We start from the raw sequence: 22,426 nt of genomic DNA on the forward strand, positions 1-22,426 counted from the left end.
CACTAGATGATCCACAACCACCAATCTTAGTGTCAAGATCTTTATAGTATTCATAAAGATGTATTAAAAGATTTTTCACCTCTTCAGACTTCTTCCCAACCTCATCAATAACAAAAATGTCTTTAAAGTAAAATGTCACATATTTTAATTTATAAAGTGGATAAAAAAATAACCGAAATAAGCAACAAATTATTTAACATATCAATTGAACCCCAATATTTGTCATATTTATTTTTCATGCTTGTTGCCATTTTAGATAAAACAATATCATCACCACTTTCAATTAATGATGTCAAATCGGAATGGAAAAAAAAATGAAGCTTTTGCAATAAAACCTCACCTTAGATCAATAGAAAGGCTGTAATCGAAGTGGGGGGGGGCTTCAAGAATTGATGAAAATCGACTGAGAGATTCGTGACATCACTTTTGTTGACAGAGATTGTGGGAGATAGAGTGAGGTTAGCGAGATTCAACAGTTTTAATGAACTAGGGAGTGATGAATGTGAGATAATGGAAGTGAAAATAATGGAATTAATTTAATTTAATTTATTTTCCACTCACAGATCACCTTGAATTTGTCCAGCCCATGAGTAAACCATACTCAAACTGTTATGAAATGGTTTCCTCTATAAAAATCCAAATCAACTCATTTTGATGATTTATCCAACCCAAACTATTTTATTTGGTTTGAGTTTGGCTAAACCCATGGATTATGGGTTTATGCCCACCCCTAGTCGAAGCATTGGTTTCACTGTACGAATTCAATCAAGGAATAAAACTCGTTCTCATGTTACTGGAACACATTTGCATGCTTATGTGAGGGCAAGAAAAGAAAGAAAGATGGAGTAGACGAACTCAACATCTTTAATGGATTTGGCTCTGCTACTTTCATGTCAAAGAATTTATCAAAATTCTTTGGAAAGAAGTAATCAAAATTCAATTTTTATTGTCAATAAGTCAATTTTATTTTTGCCTATACTATTTGCATATTAAATAATTCATTTCATACACACACACACACACACACACACACACACACACACACATGTATATTTATTTATAGAGTTGACATCTTATGACAAGTTTAGTTAAATTAAAATTTTATTTATTGTATATCTTATAATAGGAATTAATTTATTAATTTAGTGAGATTCCAATTTATTAGGAATATTTGTTTCCTAATTTAGTTAGATATCTAATTTAGTAAGTCAATTAATAATGAGATTTTATAATGGACGCATGAGATCTATTTAGAGTAAGAAGTTAGTTCAAATAGAAAGTTTATTAAATGCTCTAAGTTTTTCTTGGAAAACAAGTAAGACAAGAAGATAAGATTTATTACTATTCAAATCCATAGGAATTATAAAAAGAAAAAAACTCTTATTTGAAAATAATCCAAGTCTTTTAAGACTCGCTACCTTGTGAAACTCCAGTGCCTATATAAAGATAGATATTCACAATTGATGGTACACAACACATAACATAAAACAGAGAAGCAAAATTCAGTCTCCTCCATAGAGAATATAGATTTGGAGCATAATGTTGTGTTGATTTATTTTCTTATCTTCTTTTCATCTCTGTGGAGGTCTATGTGGATCTTGGATCACTAGGCATTGAAGAATTGTTATTGATCACTTTGCGAAATGCCTTGATGATCGTTGATCAAGAGGGGTAGCAATTATTCAAGAGAAACTTTAAGGTTGAGTAAATTGTATGATGATAAAGTGTAAGCGAGAGTCTTAAGTTTTGTAAATCTATAGGTTGTACCATCTCAACTTAGGTAGCGTTTACATTTTGGATTGGAATGGGAATCTTGAGGAGTGGGAATCCTAGGATTGGGAGTGTGGAGTGGGAGTGTGGAGTGGGAGTGAGAGTAGGCTGTTTATTTACATTGGAATGGGATAATGGAATTGAAACCAGAACCCAATTTATGTGTTTACATTATTTTGGATTGGGAGTAAATAATTTTAAATTACAATTTTACCCTTATTTAAAGAATTATAATTTGTAATTAAAAAATTAATAAAAAATATATTTAAAAAATAAAATAAATATTTTATTATATTTGTAAATTAATAATAATTATTAATATTCTTAATTATGTAAATCATAATTTTTTAATTAATTTTAATTTAAATTATGTGAATAAAAATTATTAATAATAGCAACACAAATGAAACATTATTATTGATAATATAGTACAAAATTAATATTTTCTTAGAATAAAATATTTATTATTATTAATTAAATAATTAATTAATATTTATTAAAATTAATGTTTAATATTATTATTTTTAATGAATTTAATTTGTAAATAATATTATATTATTTAAATAAATAAAATATTTATTTATTTTTATTTTATTAAATTTAATAAAATAAATATGTTTATAATTATTATTTTTAATAAATATGATATTATTTATTTGATTAAATATTATTTATTTATTTAATTAGGTGGGACCCATAGAGTGGGAGTCCCACTCCCCCCTTAAAAATGGTAAGTAAACACTAGAGTGGAAGGAATCCACACTCTACACTCCCACTCCCACTCCAGAAAGTAAACACAATATTAATGAATTGCTTTTCATCTAAACGTGCCCTCGTTGATGTGGGATAAATTAATCTGGATCACGTTAAAAATCTTCGTGTCATTTAATTTCTGTAATTTATTGTGTTTTTGGATAATTGATATTTTTGATGTGGATGAATAATAGCCGTGAACAGTATGTATGTATATGTGTGTGTGTATATATATATTATTAAAATCCAACAAAAATATTAAAATATGTGATTTAATATTATAATGACTTTGAAAGTTATTAAACTGTATAGTTTAATAGCTTCTTTTTTTAATTTTAATAAAATTTAAGATTCGGGACAAGATCAATATATATAGTCTTTCTCTTATTCATATCGAACACTGACTCTATTAAACCATGTGCCATAATAATGTTTTGACACGAAAAAAATGAAAGCGCCCAACCCAAGAATTTATGTATTTACATGTATAATAGGAAGTGATCAGGTGCGTGTTACAGTGCACGAATGTTAAGATCTTGAATTAAGGAGCAATGCTGCGCGCCCACAGCTCCTTATTTTAACTCTTTGACACGTGCTATCACGTAAAACAAGGTGCGCGACACTTAACCTCTTGTAATATAGTAATCACACATGTATATATTGCACGTCACTAAATAGATTTTCATTTTAATGTGAGTGACAAATTGACTATTACCTTTTAAAGAAACGCGCCGGGCCGGAAAGGAAAACCTTCAGTCTAATGAAAGTTGGCCAACGGCGTATCGACAACATGGCTCGTACACCGTTAATTATAAACCTATTTTTTTTCTTGATTTTTATGTGGAACAGTTAATACCTTTGTAGTAATTTGATAGGACAGCCACGAAACTAATTAACTAAAGGTTCGCTAAACATTTTATGGACAAAATAGGACCCAAAAAAAATAATTATAAAATATTGATATTTCAAATCATTTGAAGAAAAAAATATCGAAATCTTTCATCGAATGATATGGAACAGGAAATCAATTAACTCCTTTAGTTAGCAGAGTGTTGGAGAAATTAAAAAAAAAATTCGAAAGTGGACAATTTGGGATAAGGGACAATCAACAACAGCCTGGACACAGATAAGTTGAAAATAAAATCCCAACCGTTCAAATTATTTTGAAGATCGTCGGTGGAGGTATCTGCTGACATGTCACCTCGAATCACCGATGTCTACGTGGCCCCATTTGATACGGCATCTCATCATCTCATGTCCACTTTCTTCTTGGAACCAGACTGGCTTCTCTTGGGTGGGCGTTGCGACAGACACGTGTGGCTCCCACAGCCTAACCACTTTAATAATCTTTTGATTAAAAATTATTATAAAGTAGAAGAAACGGACACATCGTTCGTGATTTGTTTATTCGTGAGAGGTTGAAAAGATAGTGTCGACTGAACAAAGCTGACAAGAGAAAAACCGACCCCCCATTTAGTTTATTTATTCAAAGGTTGGGTTAATCTGTTAAAAAGTCTCAAGTTTTAAAATTTGATTAATTTCAGAATTTTTTAAACTTTATTTTTTTAACTTAGATTTGATTTTCAGGTATTTATAATCATGTTTAAGATATTTTTTATTTAAAAAAATAAATAAGATGCCACTTATATATATATATATATATATATATATTCAGACTTTAAAAAAATTCAGATCTATTCAGATTTTAAATAAAAAAACAAACGCTACTTTAACTAATTAAGAGAGTGTTTGAGTTAGAATTTAATATTAAAAAAGTTTAATCATAAATATTTAATACTGAAAAATTAATCATAAAATGTGATAATTAGCTTGTTAATTACGGTATTAATTAGTTGGTCATACTTCTTACGCAGTTGTGTCTTTTCTTTTGTTTTGTTAGGCAATCAATTCAATGAGTAACCAAAATGGTAAGCAATCTATAAGTAGCCCTAGAGTTTATATTGTTTAATGTAGAGTTAAGACCCATCAATTATTTGAAATAGACAATTATTTCTCATAGCATGGTGAAGGATCTCAAAATTATTAATCAATACAAGGATCTCATAGCCTGATGAAGGATTTGAAGCTCGTAAGAAATAAAATTCAGTCACTAATTGCTTCCAGGAGTGTGACCAATCGTTTTAAATAAATTAGATATGGAGTTAAAATATTAATTTAAACTTTACACCCGCACCCTTCATAGTTGAAAAAAAAAAAAATTCCAACCACTAATTATGAGAAATCACAGAAACACATATCATTATGCAACGGTTCAATCTGAAGTACTCGGTAAAATTATAAAATTAACTTGAAATCTTTTTAAGAGCAAATACTTAAGTTGAAGTGCTGACTTAAAAACTCCTAACACAATCGTCAAAACCTCTAGTAGAAAAAAGAAGGAAAAAAAAAAAAGCTCTCATAATAATTTGTAAATTGTAGCATCTAGGACAAGATAAATAGGACACATCTTTAATTTTTCGAGTCACATGGCGTTAACCTGAAACTTTGTCTCTTCATGATACTTACAATTTCATGCCAAAAATGAGCTAATACTAAACATTGATCACTAGCATGTGCGAAGCAATTTTCTTTGCTTTCTAATGAAGCCACATTAAAGCTAAAAGCCTATACAACAAGAAAAATTAATAATAATAATAACATCATCATTTCAGACTCCATATTATCTTACATCGCGTCAAATTTTTTGCTCTAATTATTACAATCTACAAATATTATAATATTAGGTCTACTGATAATTTGAATTGATATACTTACAATACATTTCAAAAATCTACTTAAAAAATAGTTCGAAAATTCAACACTAATTAATATTAGTGAGATATTGGGACATCTACTTCCATATTCAAGATCAAAGATTTTCTCTTTATTTTGTTTTTTCAATCACTACCTCTTTTTTATTCATCAAGTGATTAAGATTGAATTTTATATTTATTTTTTTCACTTTATTTACAATAAATCTATTTTTTTTTCACTAAATTCTATAGGTAATGAGAGAGGGGGGGGGGGGGGGGGGGGGGAGAAGAATGAATCCTAATCCCTTAGTTAAAATGATACAATCCCCATCTACAATTATGGAGAACTGGATGCCAATGCCACGCCCTCAATACTTATTGATGGAACCGGCTGCCACTTCACTTTGTTACCAAGTTTTAGTACGATGTAAGATTAGTGCTCAAGTAATGTAAATTTGTTAAAAATGCAACGATTAAATCGAAGTAACCCACTTTAAATCAACATCATGAAAATCAGAACGACGGCACAATGTAACGTTATGAATCATGACTGTCAAAAATAAAAATTAAAAAAAATGACCACAAGGGAGAGCCCATCAAAAGGTGGGCCCCTTATCCTCCACCAACTGCCAAGCTGGCACCACATTATCCGACACACACTCCAAAAATCCCCCACCACTTATAAAAACATGCACGATAAGCCCACACACCCACTCCACTCCACTCCACTCCATTACTCGTCCACAAAAGCACCGACACCGTCGCCGCCGCCGCAATGGCAAACCGGCCGCTGCTCACTACCACCCTCCTCCTGTTCCCACTCCTCGTCCTCCTCCTCTCCTCCACCGCCTCCCATGCACACAACATCACCCGAATCCTCGCAAAACACCCCGAATTCTCAACCTTCAACCACTACCTCACCGTCACCCACCTCGCCGCAGAAATCAACCGACGCCAGACCATCACCGTCCTCGCACTCGACAACTCCGCCATGTCATCACTCCTCTCCAAACAACTCTCCGTTTACACTCTCAGGAACGTGCTCTCTCTCCATGTTCTCACTGACTACTTCGGCTCCAAGAAGCTCCACCAGGTCACCAACGGCACAGCCCTGACGTCGAGCATGTTTCAGGCCACCGGCTCGGCTCCGGGATCCTCTGGGTATGTGAATATTACTGATCTTAAAGGTGGCAAAGTTGGGTTTGGCGCCGAAGATAATGATGGCAAGCTTGACGCTACTTACGTTAAGTCGGTGGCTGAGTTTCCCTACAATATCTCCGTTTTGCAGATTAGCCATGTGAGTAGTTAATTAAATTACTCATTAATATTGTTATTGTTTTTCAATTTAATAAGTGATGAATTATGTACGTATTGGTTGGTTTAGCTGTTAAAACTTATTAAGGTGGTAAAAAAGTACTCTTCTTTATATATTTAATTAATTAAAGAGGTTCAAATCAGGTTCATATTTTAGTTATTTTAGAAAAATAATTTAAATTTATTTAGTCTTTTGAAAAAATTGTAAGAAAAATAAAAATATTTTACTTTTACGTTTTAGATTCAAGTGTGTTTCATTATCATCATTTTAGACTTAAAATTCCTTCGACAAACGTGTACCATTTGTTAGATTAATTATTTAATATAAATCAATTGAAAATGACAGAAATTAATTTGTTTAATTTTTTTATATTAAAAAATAACAGTAAAAAGGAAGAAGAGTTTTTTTTTATTATTATTATACGTTATTGATATCAACATCATCGACAGCTGTCTCCCAATAAAACCAGTTGTGACGATAATACCATTCGGTTCTTTCTCCTTCTTGCAATAATTGCCTTTAGGTTGATTAAATTTAATTATAATTATGTTGCTGATTAAATTTTTAATCATCTTTAGGTTCTGAACTCGGATGAAGCTGAAGCACCAACACCAGGACCAAGCGGCCTTAATCTAACGGCTATAATGGCAAAGCAAGGCTGCAAAGCTTTTGCTGACTTGTTAATAGCCACAGGAGCTCACACGACTTTTGAAGAAAATCTTGACGGGGGCTTAACGGTCTTTTGCCCTACCGACGCCGTCGTGAACGATTTCATGCCAAAGTACAAGAACCTAACGGAAGCCCACAAAGTGTCGTTACTGTTATATCACGGCACCCCCGTTTACCAGTCCTTGCAGACGTTGAAGTCGAGCAACGGAGTCATGAACACGCTGGCAACTGACGGCGCCAGCAAGTATGACTTCACCGTGCAGAATGACGGCGAGATCGTGACGTTAAAGACAAAAGCTACGACGGCTAAGATAACGGGGACGTTAAAAGATGAAGAGCCGTTGGTCATTTATAAGATTAACAAGGTTTTGTTACCCATAGAGTTGTTTAAGCCTGAGGTGGAGACCGAAGCTCCGGCACCGTCGCCTACCCCCCACAAACGCAAGACGAAGAAGGACAAGGACGAGGCGGAAGCCGATGCACCGGTGGATGATTCTGAGGATCAGACGGCTGATAATGAAAATGGGGTGGGTAGAATCAGCGGTGGGCATTTGATTTGGATGGTTTTAAGTTCGTGCATGGGAATCTTTTTCATGTGACGATGAGTCACGCATAGCTTGGGGAGACATGAGTTGCCATTTAATTATTTAATTATTTTTCTTTTTGAGTTTATTTGTGATGAGGGGGAAAAATAACACGAGGCCCACTTGCTTGGGTCTTTATTTTTTTTCAAGAAATTAAATTTTTCTAGATTTTTTTTTTGTTTGTTAGTAATGTAGATGTATGATGCTATTTATTTAGTTTTGAATTGTGATTGATTACATGTAATTAAATGCACATTTGTACTACATCAATTTCATCGAGTGTAATAAATATACTTTTATAAGAAGCATTTTTTTTTTAAATTTCTTTTTGTATTGGGCAGTAAACTTAAGAAAATTTTATGAGATTATTTATTTGTTATATAAATGTAATACAAAGCCATCTGATTTTGTTCGAATATCATATCTAGTTTGAGTAAAAACATTGTATCTTCAAAAACAACCAAAAAAATTTAAAATAAAATAAAATAAAAGAATCTCACAGATGAACAGAACTGTATTTTATTTGTGCCGTTCAATTTTAGGGTTCATGTCAGTTGAGAGAAATGTGAATTTATCGGATTTAATTCTGATTTTTTTTTTTTTAAAAAAATGAAACTGAACTCATTATTTTCAAATGCTGGTACCGTAATTGCATGCATTCAAAATTGTAAATCTCTTGTACTATCCACAACATCCAACAAAATTTGAACTCGTCTATGGAAATCAGTAATTATATTATGTATAGTTTTATGGTCATATCGTTTATTCTATTTCATTCATTGATCTTTTACTTAAAAAATAATTATGATTATATTAATTTGTATCATTGTATGCATAGCACTCTATTTATTATACCCCGCAGACAGCCGGACATATAATAACAAGAGTACAAGACAAACATGCTCTAATCATATATATATATATATATAGACTAAGACATGTTAGGTCACTATTTTTCCAGCTCACAGGTCACAATGGACGTCAATGATGCAACAATCAAACTATAACTATCTTAATGTATAATACATAATTGAGCAAAATAATTGCCCTCTCACAAGGCCACTCCTGCCATCTGGATTAATTTAATTTGTTTTCCTGCCAATTGTTTCAATACTGGGCTAAGGCTTGGCTTGGAATTAAAGCACTGCTGCGGAAAAAAAATATATTAATATTATATAGTAAATATAAATTTTAAATAATTATTTTCATAAAATTAGTAAAGATATAATATTTTTTATTATACAAGTGTAAGATAAAATCAATTTGGTTTCTAAATTAAAACAATTAGTGTTTATCAAATAATTTAGTTCTATAATTTTTAAAGTACGTCGTCCAAACTCTATTCCAAACATGCCTTAATTACTTTCATCGCTTCTGATGAACCATTGCCGCTCTCCTTTAATCTTATGGCATCTAATATATGCATCCGTTGTTAAAATTCCTTAAATCTTCATAAGAATCCAGATTAAAATTACTGAGCACTATAATTTCATAAGCATACCTGAATCCATTGTTGTGTGTAAAGATTCTTGATTCTTGATGATGGACTTCCAAACTAATCTCTATCCTTTTTGTTAAAGAATTCTCACTAAGTGGATTTTGAGAATAAAAGGAGGTTAAGATAGGATGGGGACCATAATCACCGTATTTAAGAAAACTAATGAACGGGTTTAATTAAAACCGTCTATTAGTTATTTTGTGTTAACTATCACTTTTGCCCCTCATAGAAGTAATAATTAAAACTCTAGTATCTATGTATTTAACTCACAACAATTATACCCTTAGCCATTTAATTAAAATTAAATAGATCACTTAATTATTGGCTAATTAAATAATAGCACACACATTTTATTTGTTTCACGTGTGGCCCCAAATATTATATTAATTAAAATTAATCTAGCAATCTCCCACTGGGCCACAAATAAAATCTAAAATGTGTTTAACTTAATGAGCTCACAAAATAGCTATTATGTCTTAGAGTATATCTGGACAATCTCGTCCATTAACTACATCAATATAGGATCATAGCGGCCTTTGTTACATCAATCGTAACTCAACTTATCCATGGTCACATATATCAATACAGTTAAATGACATAGACCGATTGTGGATACATATCATGGAAATTACATGGAATGTGATCTAAACATGTCTATTCCCAACTGGTCCTACTTTACTTGATTGCGATCTAAACTTAATTATCCCAATAGAGTGTAAGGAACTGAAATACTTTACTTCTGCAGAAAATAATCCGAATTATATAATTAATATCCAAAAGTCACACATAGTAAATAATACAAACTCCCACTAAATCTGAATATCCTCAGGTAAAATCACACCTATATGAGCAGTGTGCTTATGAAAGACCTTAGGTGGCAATCCTTTAGTGAGCGGATCCGCTATCATGGAGTTTGTCCCAATGTGCTCTATAGATATTTGTCCACTCTGCACTCTTTCTTTCACAACAAGGAACTTGATTTCAATGTGTTTTGACTTTGTAGTGCTCATATTGTTGTTGGAGTATAAAACTGCTGACTTATTGTCACAAAATATCTTAAGCGGTCTTTCTACACCCTCTAGAATACACAACCCAGTGACAAAATTACGCAGCCATATTCCTTGATTGGATGCCTCATAACATGCTACAAACTCTGCTGCCATAGTTGATGAAGCTACAAGTATCTGCTTGGCAGATCTCCAAGAAATTGCTCCACCAGCCAACAAGTAAATATAGACTGATGTGGATCTTCTGTTGTCTTAGCATCCAGCAAAATCGGAGTCGGAATACCTAATGATCTCTAACTTATCCGACCTCCTATATGTGAGCATGTACTCCTTTGTTCTCTGTAAGTACCTCATAATCTGTTTGGCTGCTTTCCAATGATCCATGCCGGGATTGTTCAAATATCTGCCCAACATGCCAACTATAAACGCAATATCTGGACGCGTACATACTTAAGCATACATAAGACTCCCTATAGCTGAAGAATAAGGAATTTTCTCCATTTCCTTGATTTCAAGATTGGTCTTAGGGCATTGATTAAGGCTAAATTTATCTCCTTTGGCGACAGGGGCGTCACCTGGTTTACTGTTTTGCATGCCAAACCTTTTCAAAACTTTATCGATATAGTTCTTTTGTGACAATCCCAGAATACCCCGAGAACGATCCCGATGTATCTCAATTCCTAAAACAAAGGAGGCATCACCAAGATCTTTCATCTCAAAATGTTTTGATAGAAAACTCTTGGTGTCGTGGAGTATGCATATATCATTTGTGGCAAACAATATGTCATCAACATATAAAACAAGAAATATATGCTTACTCCCACTGAACTTGTGATACACACATTCATCAATAACATTTGCCTTAAAACCATATGAGATAATTATTTGATGAAACTTAAAGTACCACTGACGAGAAGCTTGTTTAAGCCCATAGATGGATTTGGTTAGCTTACAAATCATTTTCTTTGGGTCTCCCAACACAAAGTTTTCTGGTTGTACCATATAAATTGTTTCCTCAATGTCACCATTAAGAAAAGCAGTCTTAACATCCATATGATGTAACTCAAAATCAAAATGTGCAACAAGTGCCATAATTGTCCTAAAAGAGTCTTTCGTAGAAATTGGAGAGAAAGTCTATTTATAGTCAATTCCTTCCTTTTGAGTAAAGCCTTTAGCTACAAGACGTGCTTTATACCTTTCCACATTACCATTTGAATCTCTTTTGGTTTTAAATATCTATTTACAACCAATAGGCTTCGTACCGGAAGGTAATGGGATAAGTTCCCAAACTTTATTGTCTTGCATTGACTTGTACTCTTCATTCATGGCTTTGATCCATTTATGATAATTGGAGCTTTGCATGGCTTGATGAAAGTTGATTGGGTCATCTTCCATCACTCTAGTTTCATCCTCCTGTTCCTGAAGAAATACTACATAATCATCCGAAATAACATTTCTCCTTTCTCTTATGGATCGTCTTAATTGCACGGGCTCTTGAGGTTGTTGAGTTTGTTCCTCAGGAACAATCATCTCATGTTGATTCTGGGGTTGAACAACATTGTCAGATGATTGAGGATCTGAATTTACTTCATGATCAATGACATGTATTAAAACTTGTACATTGTCAAAAGCAATATTTGATCACTCTTCCTCTTTAAAGACAATGTTTCTTACTGGATTTCTCCCCCCAAACTCAACATCCTCAAAAAATGTAGCAGGTCCCGTCTAAAAAATTGATCTTGTACTGAGATCATAAAACTTAAAGCCCCTTGATCGCTCTGCATAGCCAACAAAGTAGCTGTTTACAGTTTTGGAATCTAATTTCCTTTCATGAAGTCTATAAGGTCTCGCTTCAGCTGGACATCCCCAAATATGTAAATGCTTTAGACTAGGCTTTCGAGCCGTCCAAAGCTCATAAGGTGTTTAAGCAGCTGCTTTAGTTGGCACTCGATTTAGGATATAAGCTGATGTTTTTAGTGCTTCACCCCAGAGTGATTCTGATAAAGTAGAATGACTGATCATACTTTTTATCATATCCTTAAGAGTGTTGTTTCGTCTCTCAGATACACTATTCATGCTAGGCGATCCTGGCAGAGTATATTGAGGGACAATTCCACATTCCTCTAGGTATTTAGCAAACAGTCCTGAACATTGTTCACCTAAACCATCATATCTACTGTAGTATTCACTACCACGGTCAGACCTGACATTTTTAATCTTTTTTGTTGAGTTGTAACTCAACTTTGGCTTTAAACATTTTGAACACATGTAAAGACTATGATTTTTCATGAATCAGGAATATATAGCCATATCTCGAATAATCGTCTATGAATGTAATGAAATATTGTTGACCATTCCAAGTAGCTGTGGGGAATGGTTCATAGATGTCTGTATGAATTAATTCTAAGACGTCTGAAGTTCTGTAGGCTCTTAATTTCTTATTTTTGGTTTGTTTTCCCTTGATACACTCAATACAAACATCAAGGTCTGTAAAATCAAGAAATCCTAAAATCTCATCAGACACTAATCGCTCAATTCTAGTTTTAGAGATGTGACCTAAGCGTTTGTGCCATAATGAGGCCGAATTTTCTTTCTCTAATTTACGCTTTGTACCTCTAGAACTAAAATGCAGGTTTTCATTATAACTTGAAACTGTTTCTAACAAATATAGATTGTCATAAGCATTAAGCAAACCGGTTCCAATAACATTAGAATTGATCGATAAAGTAAATTGTCTGTTTACAAATGAACAAGAATAACCAGATTTGTCCAAAACAGAAACTGAAATCAAATTCCGTCTAAAAGACAGAACAACAAAAGTATTTAACAAATCCAAATAACAACCAGTTTTCATAAGTAATCTAAAATGCCCAATTGCTTCAACTTCTACCGTCTTGCCATCTCCTACATAAATGCATCTTTCAGCATCACTTGGCGGCCAGTAGCTTAGGCAACCCTGCAGTGAAACACAAATGTGAGTAGTAGCACTCGAATCTATCCACTATGTGTTTCTTGGTACTGAAACTAAATTAGTTTCAGAACAAACCAAAGTAAGAAATGTACCTTTCTTTACGTGCCATGCGTGATATTTTTGACATTCCTTCTTCACATGTCCAGGCTTGCTGCAGAAGAAACAGCCATGCTCGGCCTTTGGTTTCTTTAGCTCTAGACCCTTAGAAGCAGCAGCTTCACCCTTTTTCTTTCTTTTGCCCTTATCTTTAGAAGTGCTTACCACATGTGCATATTCATTTTTCTCTTGCTTTAGTCTCTCTTCTTCTTGCACACAAAAGGAAATCAGTTCATTGAGATTCCACTTCTCTTTCTGACAGTTGTAACTAACTTGGAATTAATTAAGTTGTGCTGGGAGAGAGATAAGGACCAAATGCACAACCAAATCATCAGATAGGTCGAGCCCTAATGCCTTAAGCTTAGAAGCAAGATGAGACATCTCCATGATGTACTCCCGAACGTTTCCCTTGCCTTTATACTTCATTGAAATCAAGCTCGCTAAATGCGTACTTGTTTCAGCCTTATCGTTTTTTGTAAAACATTTCTGAATTTCGGCAAGAAACTCACTAGCACTTGTAACCTCATCGGTGATAGCACTCCTAAATACCTATGGAACACCGCGCTTCACGATCATAAGATTCATCCTGTTAGATCAATCCCACTTGTCATAGTACAACACATCCTCAGATGTACTATCATCAGTGAGTTCGTCCGGCTTAGGGTGTCTGAATGATAAGTCTAGATCCATGCAGCCTAAGAGAATTATCATATTCTCTTTCCAGTCCTTCAAATTAGTCCCATTCAGAATCAGAACACTATTCATATTTGCAGATATAGAAGTAGCAGACAGAAAAGCTGAATTGAGAACAAAAGTAAATAAAATATAAATAAATAAATAATGCTCACATTAAACAACTCAATTAATAATCTTTAAAAATTTAAAAGCAAATTATAACAATTCAAGATACCTAGTACAACATTAGTAACAAGTCTTTGGACTATAATATGAACTGTAAATGGTACTCTTGTTGCAATGATCAAATTTTGACAATAAGTTATGTCAAGTAATGAACGTATCTTTGGATTAGTACATTACTCACATTAAGTTATTTTAATAATCGTCACAAATTTACCATCATAAGTGTGTGTGTAATTAGGCCAAATATTAACCTTCCTTTGGGTCGATTAACATCCATAGGAATTACACAAACACAAACATCTAACACCCCAAATAAACTAATCTATACAAGAGACATCACTTTGGTGACTTCCCGCTTTAATTAGTATATTTTTAATGTTAGACCAATAATTAACTTAAATGTTACAAAACAATTTAATTTAAAGATTATAAAACCGGAACTGTACAAATCAAATTGATTTGATTTCATTCGCATATTATATATTTGCCCAGTTTGAAACCAATTATAATGCACAAGACTATATAACCGCATGTTACAGTAAACATTTTATAAGCTAAAGCCACAATGCAAAGTCGAATTGAATTGAAATATTATTAAGATCAAAACTGAAACATTGAAACATGCGAGCGAAATCAATTCATGTGATTTAATTAAAAATCACCATTAAACCCGAAAACGAAACCGTGGCCAATTAAACTGGAAGCAATTTATGATTATTATTAAATCATAACCGAAACTTGCCAACTCAATCAAATCTATTTCATTTAAATCACGGCCTATAAAAACTTAATTCAATTGATTTAATTTAAAATTATTATTAAACTAAAACCGAAACTAGAACATGCATGGCCACCGAACTTAGAATCAAAGCAAGATCTTGAAACTTTGCACATGATTTCACGTGTGCAATCCACCAATAGTTTCGTTTCGTCATGAGGCCAACAAAACCAATTCAACTATTCCCGATAACTAAGTCCAGGATTAACAGTTTGATTCGAATATAACCATTAATAAAAAATTGCAACTCAATAATCTAATCATGGATGAGGCTCTAATACCAATTGTTAAAATTCTTTAAATCTTCATAAGAATCCAGATTAAAATTACTGAGCACTATAATTTCGGAAGCGTACCTGAATCCATTGTTGTGTGTAGAGATTCTTGATTCTTGATGATGGACTTCCAAACTAATCTATATCCTTTTTGTTAAAGAATTCTCACTGAGAGGATTTTGAGAATAAAAAGAGGTTAAGATAGGATGGGGACCATAACCACCGTATTTAATAAAACTAATAAACATGTTTAATTAAAACCGTCTATTAGTTATTTTGTGTTAACTATTACTTCTGCCCCTCATAGAAGTAATAATTAAAACTCTAGTATCTATGTATTTAACCCACAACAATTATACCCTTAGCCATTTAATTAAAATTAAATAGATCACTTAATTATTGGCTAATTAAATAATAGCACACACATTTTATTTGTTTCATGTGTGGCCCCAAATATTATATTAATTAAAATTAATCTAACATCCGGGATTTCTCTTGGACGCCTGGCCTTCGTAAATGAATCATCAAATTGAACAGACTGTAGAAAATTTTAGCATAATTAATAACTATGGGCATTTTTGTGATTGAGCTGCTGTTAGTTTTAATCCTCAATGGCTGTGAATTAAAATTACTAATTGTCAAACATACCGTGATTGCCAACTAATAATTTAGTAAATTACTATTGGACAATATTCGTAATTCTCGGCCCTCCTGTATTGCAAGTGCTTCTCATTAATGATCTTCCTGGAAATGATTTCAACACCATGTTCAAATCTCTGACAAGCTTCTATGAGAAACTGAAGGCTCAAGGGGGACCTGAATTTTGTTCATGTTTGGTAGCGGTAGCCCCGGGATCTTACTATGGAAGGCTATTTTTTCCTTCGCTTGGTCTACTCTTCCTATAGTTGCCCCTGGCTTTCTCGGATAAGTTAATTTAAAAATAATTCTAAGGTTCTAATCAGCCACGGGCCCTTTTGGTAAACATGATCAACATAGCGAGAGCAAATTTTGCTCGACCATTTGACCTCATGCATCAATCATCTTGGCTCAGCTAGCTACACTTTACTAGCTATACAATGTAACCACATATTTAACAGGTACTTAGTGGGTTACTTAACAAATCGGAAATTCCAGATATTAAATAAAGGGGATGTTTACGTGCCAAAATCCTGCAGCCCTCCCAGTGTTCATATTGCATATTTGGATCAATTTAAGAGCGATTTCACATCATTTCTCAAATTTCGATCAAATTGCCCACTCATAAGTTGTTCTATAAATACAAATATATTCTAATTCCCTATAGAAGTTAACACTTTTTTTTTTGGTTAAAAGCAGACCGATTCCTCTTGACACCCAGAGTTATGTTAGTAAATGAAAAGGTTATCTTACAAAGTTTCAAAATCAATGCATGAGCAAGCTGTTAAAATCTCGGATTTTTGTCTTTGGACGTCAAGAACTGCTGGTGCAGGTTTTAACGAACGCAGACATCTACGTACTAGCAATTTTCACATATACAAAAGAGCTTTACTATTTTCATATCATTCAATTTAGGTGTTGATTGAAGAATCAAAATTGGAATCGTTCAATTTTCCTGTCTATTCACCATGTGCTGTGAAGTAAGCCAAGTTATCCAAAGAGAAGGATCCTTCAATATTCATTACCTTGAAACATCCCATACTAGTTGGTTGGTAGGCCCTGACAGTGAGAGTAAAGGCTTAGAGTTGGACAAATACGCAAGAGACAAATATGTGGCAAATCGTTACTCTAAAAATAACCACTCAAGTCATGTCTTTTCCTGCCATGGGAAGGCTGAAAATGATGTACATTTGTATTCAAAAGAGTCCTTCGAGATATTATTAAACAAAGTTGCTAAAATTAGCGAAATGGTCAAAACTTTATTGAAAAGCAAAATAAAACATAGCACAGTGAGAAAGAGACTTAACAAGCCTTACCTTTCTCAAAAGCATGATACAGAAAAAAATACATTTAAATCACAAATGGAATCTCATTCCTCCAAGTCTGATACATCTTATTCGATAAATGTAGCGAATGGGTTGTCAGATAGTCCTTTCTTCAATATATAGAGAATCTTATCATTTCTTCACCAAGGAAATAAGAAGATTTGCAAAAGCTCCTCGCCCCTTTTCCAAAATCTCATCAGTCACCTTGATTTCATATCGACGATAGATCTCCTCCGCGATGGCATCATCTCCACAAATACTAGACACAAGCGATTCTACCACTGCCCGTACAAGCCTTGTCACATGCTTGCCTCTTGCGTATTTGTCCAAGCCTTCGTTATCATTTTCGACAAAGCCTTCCAACCAACTTACATGGAATGTTTCAAGCTGAAGGATATCAAAGGATCCTTCTCTTTCAATAACTTGCTTTACTTCGTCAACATAAGGCGTATAGATTGGAAAATTGGATGATTTTAGTTTTGATTCTTCAATCGACCCCTGAAGTGAATGAAATAATTAAAAAGAGATCGGCCATTATAAAATACTTATCGTATAAATGCACGATAAAATTAATTTAATTTTTTTTTAATATGTATCGAGAGAGAGAGAGAGAGAGACGATACTTCGGAGATCATGTCTTTTATTACCAACATTGCTGGCTCTGCAGGACTAGTAGAATGGAAACTATCATTGTATAGAAGGGTAAGAATCATTCGACCTCCGCATTTCAATTCTTCAGATCGAAATTTGAGAAATGCTGAGAAATCACTCTTAAATTGATCCAAATATGCTCTATGGATATCGAATTCACTCATTGGCTCTTTAGGCATCTGATAAAGCATTAAATCAAGGGAGCTGATAAGTCAAGATGATTAACAAAGTCTTAAATTTGAAATTTCTTTAAGTGATTATTTAATTTAATAGCTATTAGATAAAAATATACACTAGTAAAAATTCAGGCATGGCAGAAAATTATTAAAAGATCCAAGTTCTTGCCTGAGAGAGCCAGTGGAGGGCGTTAGAAGAATAAACAAAATCAAGGAAATTAGGAGGAAATAGCCTGGCATGGAAAGATCCAGGGGCTGCAGCTACGAAACATGAACCAGATTCGTGTCCCTTTTCTGTTCTCAATCTCTCATAGAAGCTTGGCAGGGATTTGAAAACGGTGTTGAAATCACTTCCAGGAAGATCATTGAGGAAAGAATGCAAAGCGGGTGGCTTACGATTCAAGCGATTACAAATCTTGTCCAGGGAATCAATAGCTTCCCATGTTGGCAACAATGCATTAGGCCCTGAAGAACACCCCATATCTGCAACTGTTATGCAGTCTGGGAAGCCGTTGCAATACAGATCATTCAAGCTTTGTTCTAGTAGAGGCTTTGCTTTCACGATTGCTTCTTTCTGAAAATAATATAAGAAATGAAAACGCTTAGTAAAGAAGAAACAAGATTTGATAATTGTGTTGATCATATTGAAGCTTGTGGGTGAAAAAAGAGAGATTATTACCTGTGCAAGTGAGTTGTTAGCATAGCTATTTTCTCCTTCCCCTCCATTCATGTGCAGAATTTTCTCTACCTCCATTGCTGCGCTTTCTGCTTCTCTCCAGTTCGGTCAATGCTGCAGGCAACTATGATGTACCAAGGCCTTCGAATTAATATAATGTCATCAAATTCATAGAAACGTTCTGATGGCATCGTCAATTGGCTATTGAATGTAATTATAATATTAGTGGCAGCTGCAAAACGTTTACCAGCTGCAAAATTTTATCAGATTAATTCACGCAGTCGGATGGTGGAATTCGGTGGAGTAGATAAATAATTGATATTATTCTAGTATCGACTAAGCAAGCACATGAGTTTTTATAAAATAAGAATTTTTATTAAATAATTGATTTCAAAAGTTACAATGACAAATCCTTACCATTTATAATAGGATAAACATACTTCTCAAATTAGTTTAAAAAGAAAATTATATGAAAAATAAAAGATTAAAACACCTCTAATTAAAATTAAAAAAAATATATTAAAAGAAACAAGGGTTTAAAAGCATACCAACCCTACATAAAAAGGAAGCGTGAACCGACTTAGTGCCAGTTTGTTAATACTGTAACTTTTAAAATAATTACTGTTAGTTGTACTATAGAAATAATCAGCTGTGAAGAGAATTAGTTAAGTGCTTGATAAATTTTATTTTAAAAGTACTGTGAATTTTAAAAGCAGTTATGAGTGTTTGGTAAAACTTACTATTAAACTACTGTAAGAAAATAAATGACTAAAATATATATAATGTAGGATAAAATTTACTTACAATGTGCACATACAATATCTTTAATTGTGTATTATAATAATTTTAACTAAAATAAAATTTATACTATATTGATTTTATTTCTTTTTTTATTTTAAAACAATTGATAATTAAAAAATCAACTACAATTTTCAATAAATAACATCAAGCAAAGTATAACTAGTTATTCCAAAAAAAAAAAATGTAATGAGCTATAAAAACTTAAAACGAATACAAATAATAGATTGTCATGCAATTTCATATTCTCATTAAACTTGTAGCAATATTATTTCCGTAGAACTTCCATTTCTCGTGCTTCAAGTCCATTGTTGATATATTCTTCTTCTCGTCCACCATTGACCTCTCTCTCTCTCTCTTCATTGGTGTAATCTTTTAGAAACAAAAACATTGCAATGCACATGCATGGAATCTTTCATATGCAAACAAATCCAAATAAGACAAACAACAAATATTAAAATAAAAAATGCATAGGCATGGAATCATTTATATATAAACAAACCAAAATAAAACAAACAATAAATATTATAATAAAAATTACATTGAATATGCATGAAAGGATGATGAATCACTTACTGTTATTAAATATGGTGATGGAACACGTACATGATCTTTCTTTGTTGCTCTAGAGAAGTTTTGATAGAATGTAAAATATGAGGAAGAACTAGGATAAAAAGAAGTAATTGTGAATTATAATAACAAATTATTAAAATATTAATTTTTTAAATTTAAATGAGGATAATTTTGGGTTTAGATAATAATTGTAAGAATATTAATAGAATTATATTAAAGGATAAAATTGATTATCAAAATTAGAATTTAAAAGTTACTCCTTCCCTATTTTTCAAAATCAGCTGTAGGAGGAGTTGATTTTAGCAAAAGTGGTTTTGAATTTTTTTTTTTTTACCAAACACCAAAATTAACTTTTAGATTTTCAAAATCACTTTTAACTCTCCTAAAAGTAATCTCAAATGGGTTCTTAAGCAAAGCTGTTGAAATTAGCAAAAGTAGGAAAATTTTATTAAAATAAAAAAAAAATCCCAAAAGCAAGTTACGGAACAAAAGATATTTAAAGTAGACATTTGACCTCATGTATCATCAATCGTCTTGGCTCAGCTAGCTTGATTTTACTAGCTATATAAAATCCATCCTTATACGTATTAAGAAGGATATGTTATTAATTCATGCTCTCCCCGATGGCGTAATTATTGACTAAGATCACATTCTTCTGACGACGGAAAACGGGCTGGGCACTTGGCCTGGATCTTAAAAGCTGAAGACCATCGTGACTGGGCCGAGCCTTACAAGAATCGGTCTAATCAAAATGAAGCCGAGAGTTGAGTGAGACTCCAAACAACTCGTACAGCCCTTTTTTTTTTTTTATTTTTAATTTACGTCATTATAATTGTGCAAATATTAAAAAATTTCTAATGAAACCTCTTTAATTCCAAAAATAACCCTGATTTCTTAACTTACTCCTCTTCATCCCGCTTTACTTTTTAGAATTGCAGGAAATTAAAAAAAAAATTTAATTCTGAAAAAAGTTTAAGGTTTGCTTAGTATGATACACCAGAAACAACAATACTTTGGATTTCAAGGAAAAAAACAAAAAAAAAAAGAACCATTCCTTTAAAAGCATTTCGTGCTCCCCACCACCGCCATGGCTCTTTCATCCTCTCTTCTCTGAAGGGTGTTACTGTTAACCAGGGAAATTGTTTGACTGGAGGTAAAAAAAGAAAGAGGTGGTCGCTGGGAAAAGATAAATTACCTTCAGCTTTTGTTTTGCCCATTTAAATCTTATAACTATTATTCCATGAATGTCAAGTAATCTTGTTGTTTTAGAACGTAAATCGGCTTGAAAAAAGAACATATATTGAATTAAATATTTCAGAATGTTTGAAAGCTCGGATTGTAATTAAGTAATTAGCTCACGATATTGTCCTACCACATTCATAATATTTCATCTTGATAGATATTTATGATTTGTAAGTTGAATTGATTAGGGGTGATATGGACTTTTTATTATAAAATAACTTAATTTGTTAACTTTCTAAATTTGGATATGATAAGTGTCATAGTCCATTTGAGTTTGGAGGTAAATGTTTTTACTTTATACGCGACCTACAATTAAAATAATTATTACTTTACTTGAATATGTGATTTAGTTTATAATGCCCTGACGTCGAGCATGTTTCAGGCCACCGGCTCGGCTCCGGGATCCTCTGGCTATATGAATATTACTGATCTTTAAGGTGGCAGAGTTGGGTTTGGCACCGAAGATAATGATGGCAAGCTCGACGCCACTTACGTGAAGTCGGTGGCTGAGTTTCCCCACAATATCTCCGTTTTGCAGATTAGCCAAGTGAGTAGTTAATTAAATTACTCATTAATATTGTTATTGTTTTTCAATTTAATAATTAATGAATTATGTAAGTTTTGGTTGGGTTAGCCGTTAAAACTTATTAAGGTGGTAAAAAAGTACTCTTCTTTATATTTAATTAATTAAGGAGGTTCAAATCAGGTTCATATTTTAGTTATTTTAGAAAAATTAATTTAAATTTATTTAGCCTCCCATGGGAAGGGTGAAAATAATATACATTGGTACTCAAAAGAGTCCTTCGAGATATTATTAAACAAAGTTGCTAAAATTAGCGAAATGGTGAAAACTTTATTGAAAAGCAAAATAAAACATAGCACATTGATAAAGAGACTTAACAAGCCTTACCTCTATCAAAATCATGATACAGAATAAAATATATTTAAATCACAAATGGAATCTCATTCCTCTTAATAAGTCTGATACATCTTATTCGATAAATATAGTGCATGGGTTG

General features: G+C 32.8%; 2 protein-coding genes across 3 annotated transcripts; one reads left to right on the forward strand and one right to left on the reverse strand.

Moving 5' to 3' along the window:
* Nucleotides 1-5,960: 5,960 nt before the first annotated feature.
* Nucleotides 5,961-8,007, forward strand: LOC18052201 (fasciclin-like arabinogalactan protein 2). Its single transcript, XM_006447747.2, has 2 exons — nucleotides 5,961-6,573; nucleotides 7,170-8,007. Exons 1-2 carry the CDS (start codon nucleotides 6,052-6,054, stop codon nucleotides 7,857-7,859), a joined length of 1,212 nt encoding a protein of 403 aa, XP_006447810.1. The 5' UTR covers nucleotides 5,961-6,051; the 3' UTR covers nucleotides 7,860-8,007.
* Nucleotides 8,008-17,355: 9,348 nt separating this feature from the next.
* LOC112101217 (probable caffeine synthase 4) lies at nucleotides 17,356-18,970 on the reverse strand. Of its 2 annotated transcripts, none has more exons than XM_024192068.1 (4): nucleotides 18,798-18,970; nucleotides 18,288-18,692; nucleotides 17,939-18,121; nucleotides 17,356-17,789 (listed from the first exon to the last, which is right to left on the reverse strand). In XM_024192068.1, exons 1-4 carry the CDS (start codon nucleotides 18,870-18,872, stop codon nucleotides 17,424-17,426), a joined length of 1,029 nt encoding a protein of 342 aa, XP_024047836.1. In that variant the 5' UTR covers nucleotides 18,873-18,970; the 3' UTR covers nucleotides 17,356-17,423. The 2 variants fall into 2 exon arrangements, with proteins under 2 accessions (XP_024047836.1, XP_024047835.1); XM_024192067.1 differs by having other exon boundaries at nucleotides 17,915-18,121.
* Between the last annotated feature and the right edge of the window lie 3,456 nt (nucleotides 18,971-22,426).

The sequence above is a fragment of the Citrus clementina genome, unplaced genomic scaffold, assembly GCF_000493195.1.
Source record: "Citrus clementina cultivar Clemenules unplaced genomic scaffold, Citrus_clementina_v1.0 scaffold_2, whole genome shotgun sequence".
Lineage (NCBI taxonomy): Eukaryota > Viridiplantae > Streptophyta > Magnoliopsida > Sapindales > Rutaceae > Citrus > Citrus x clementina.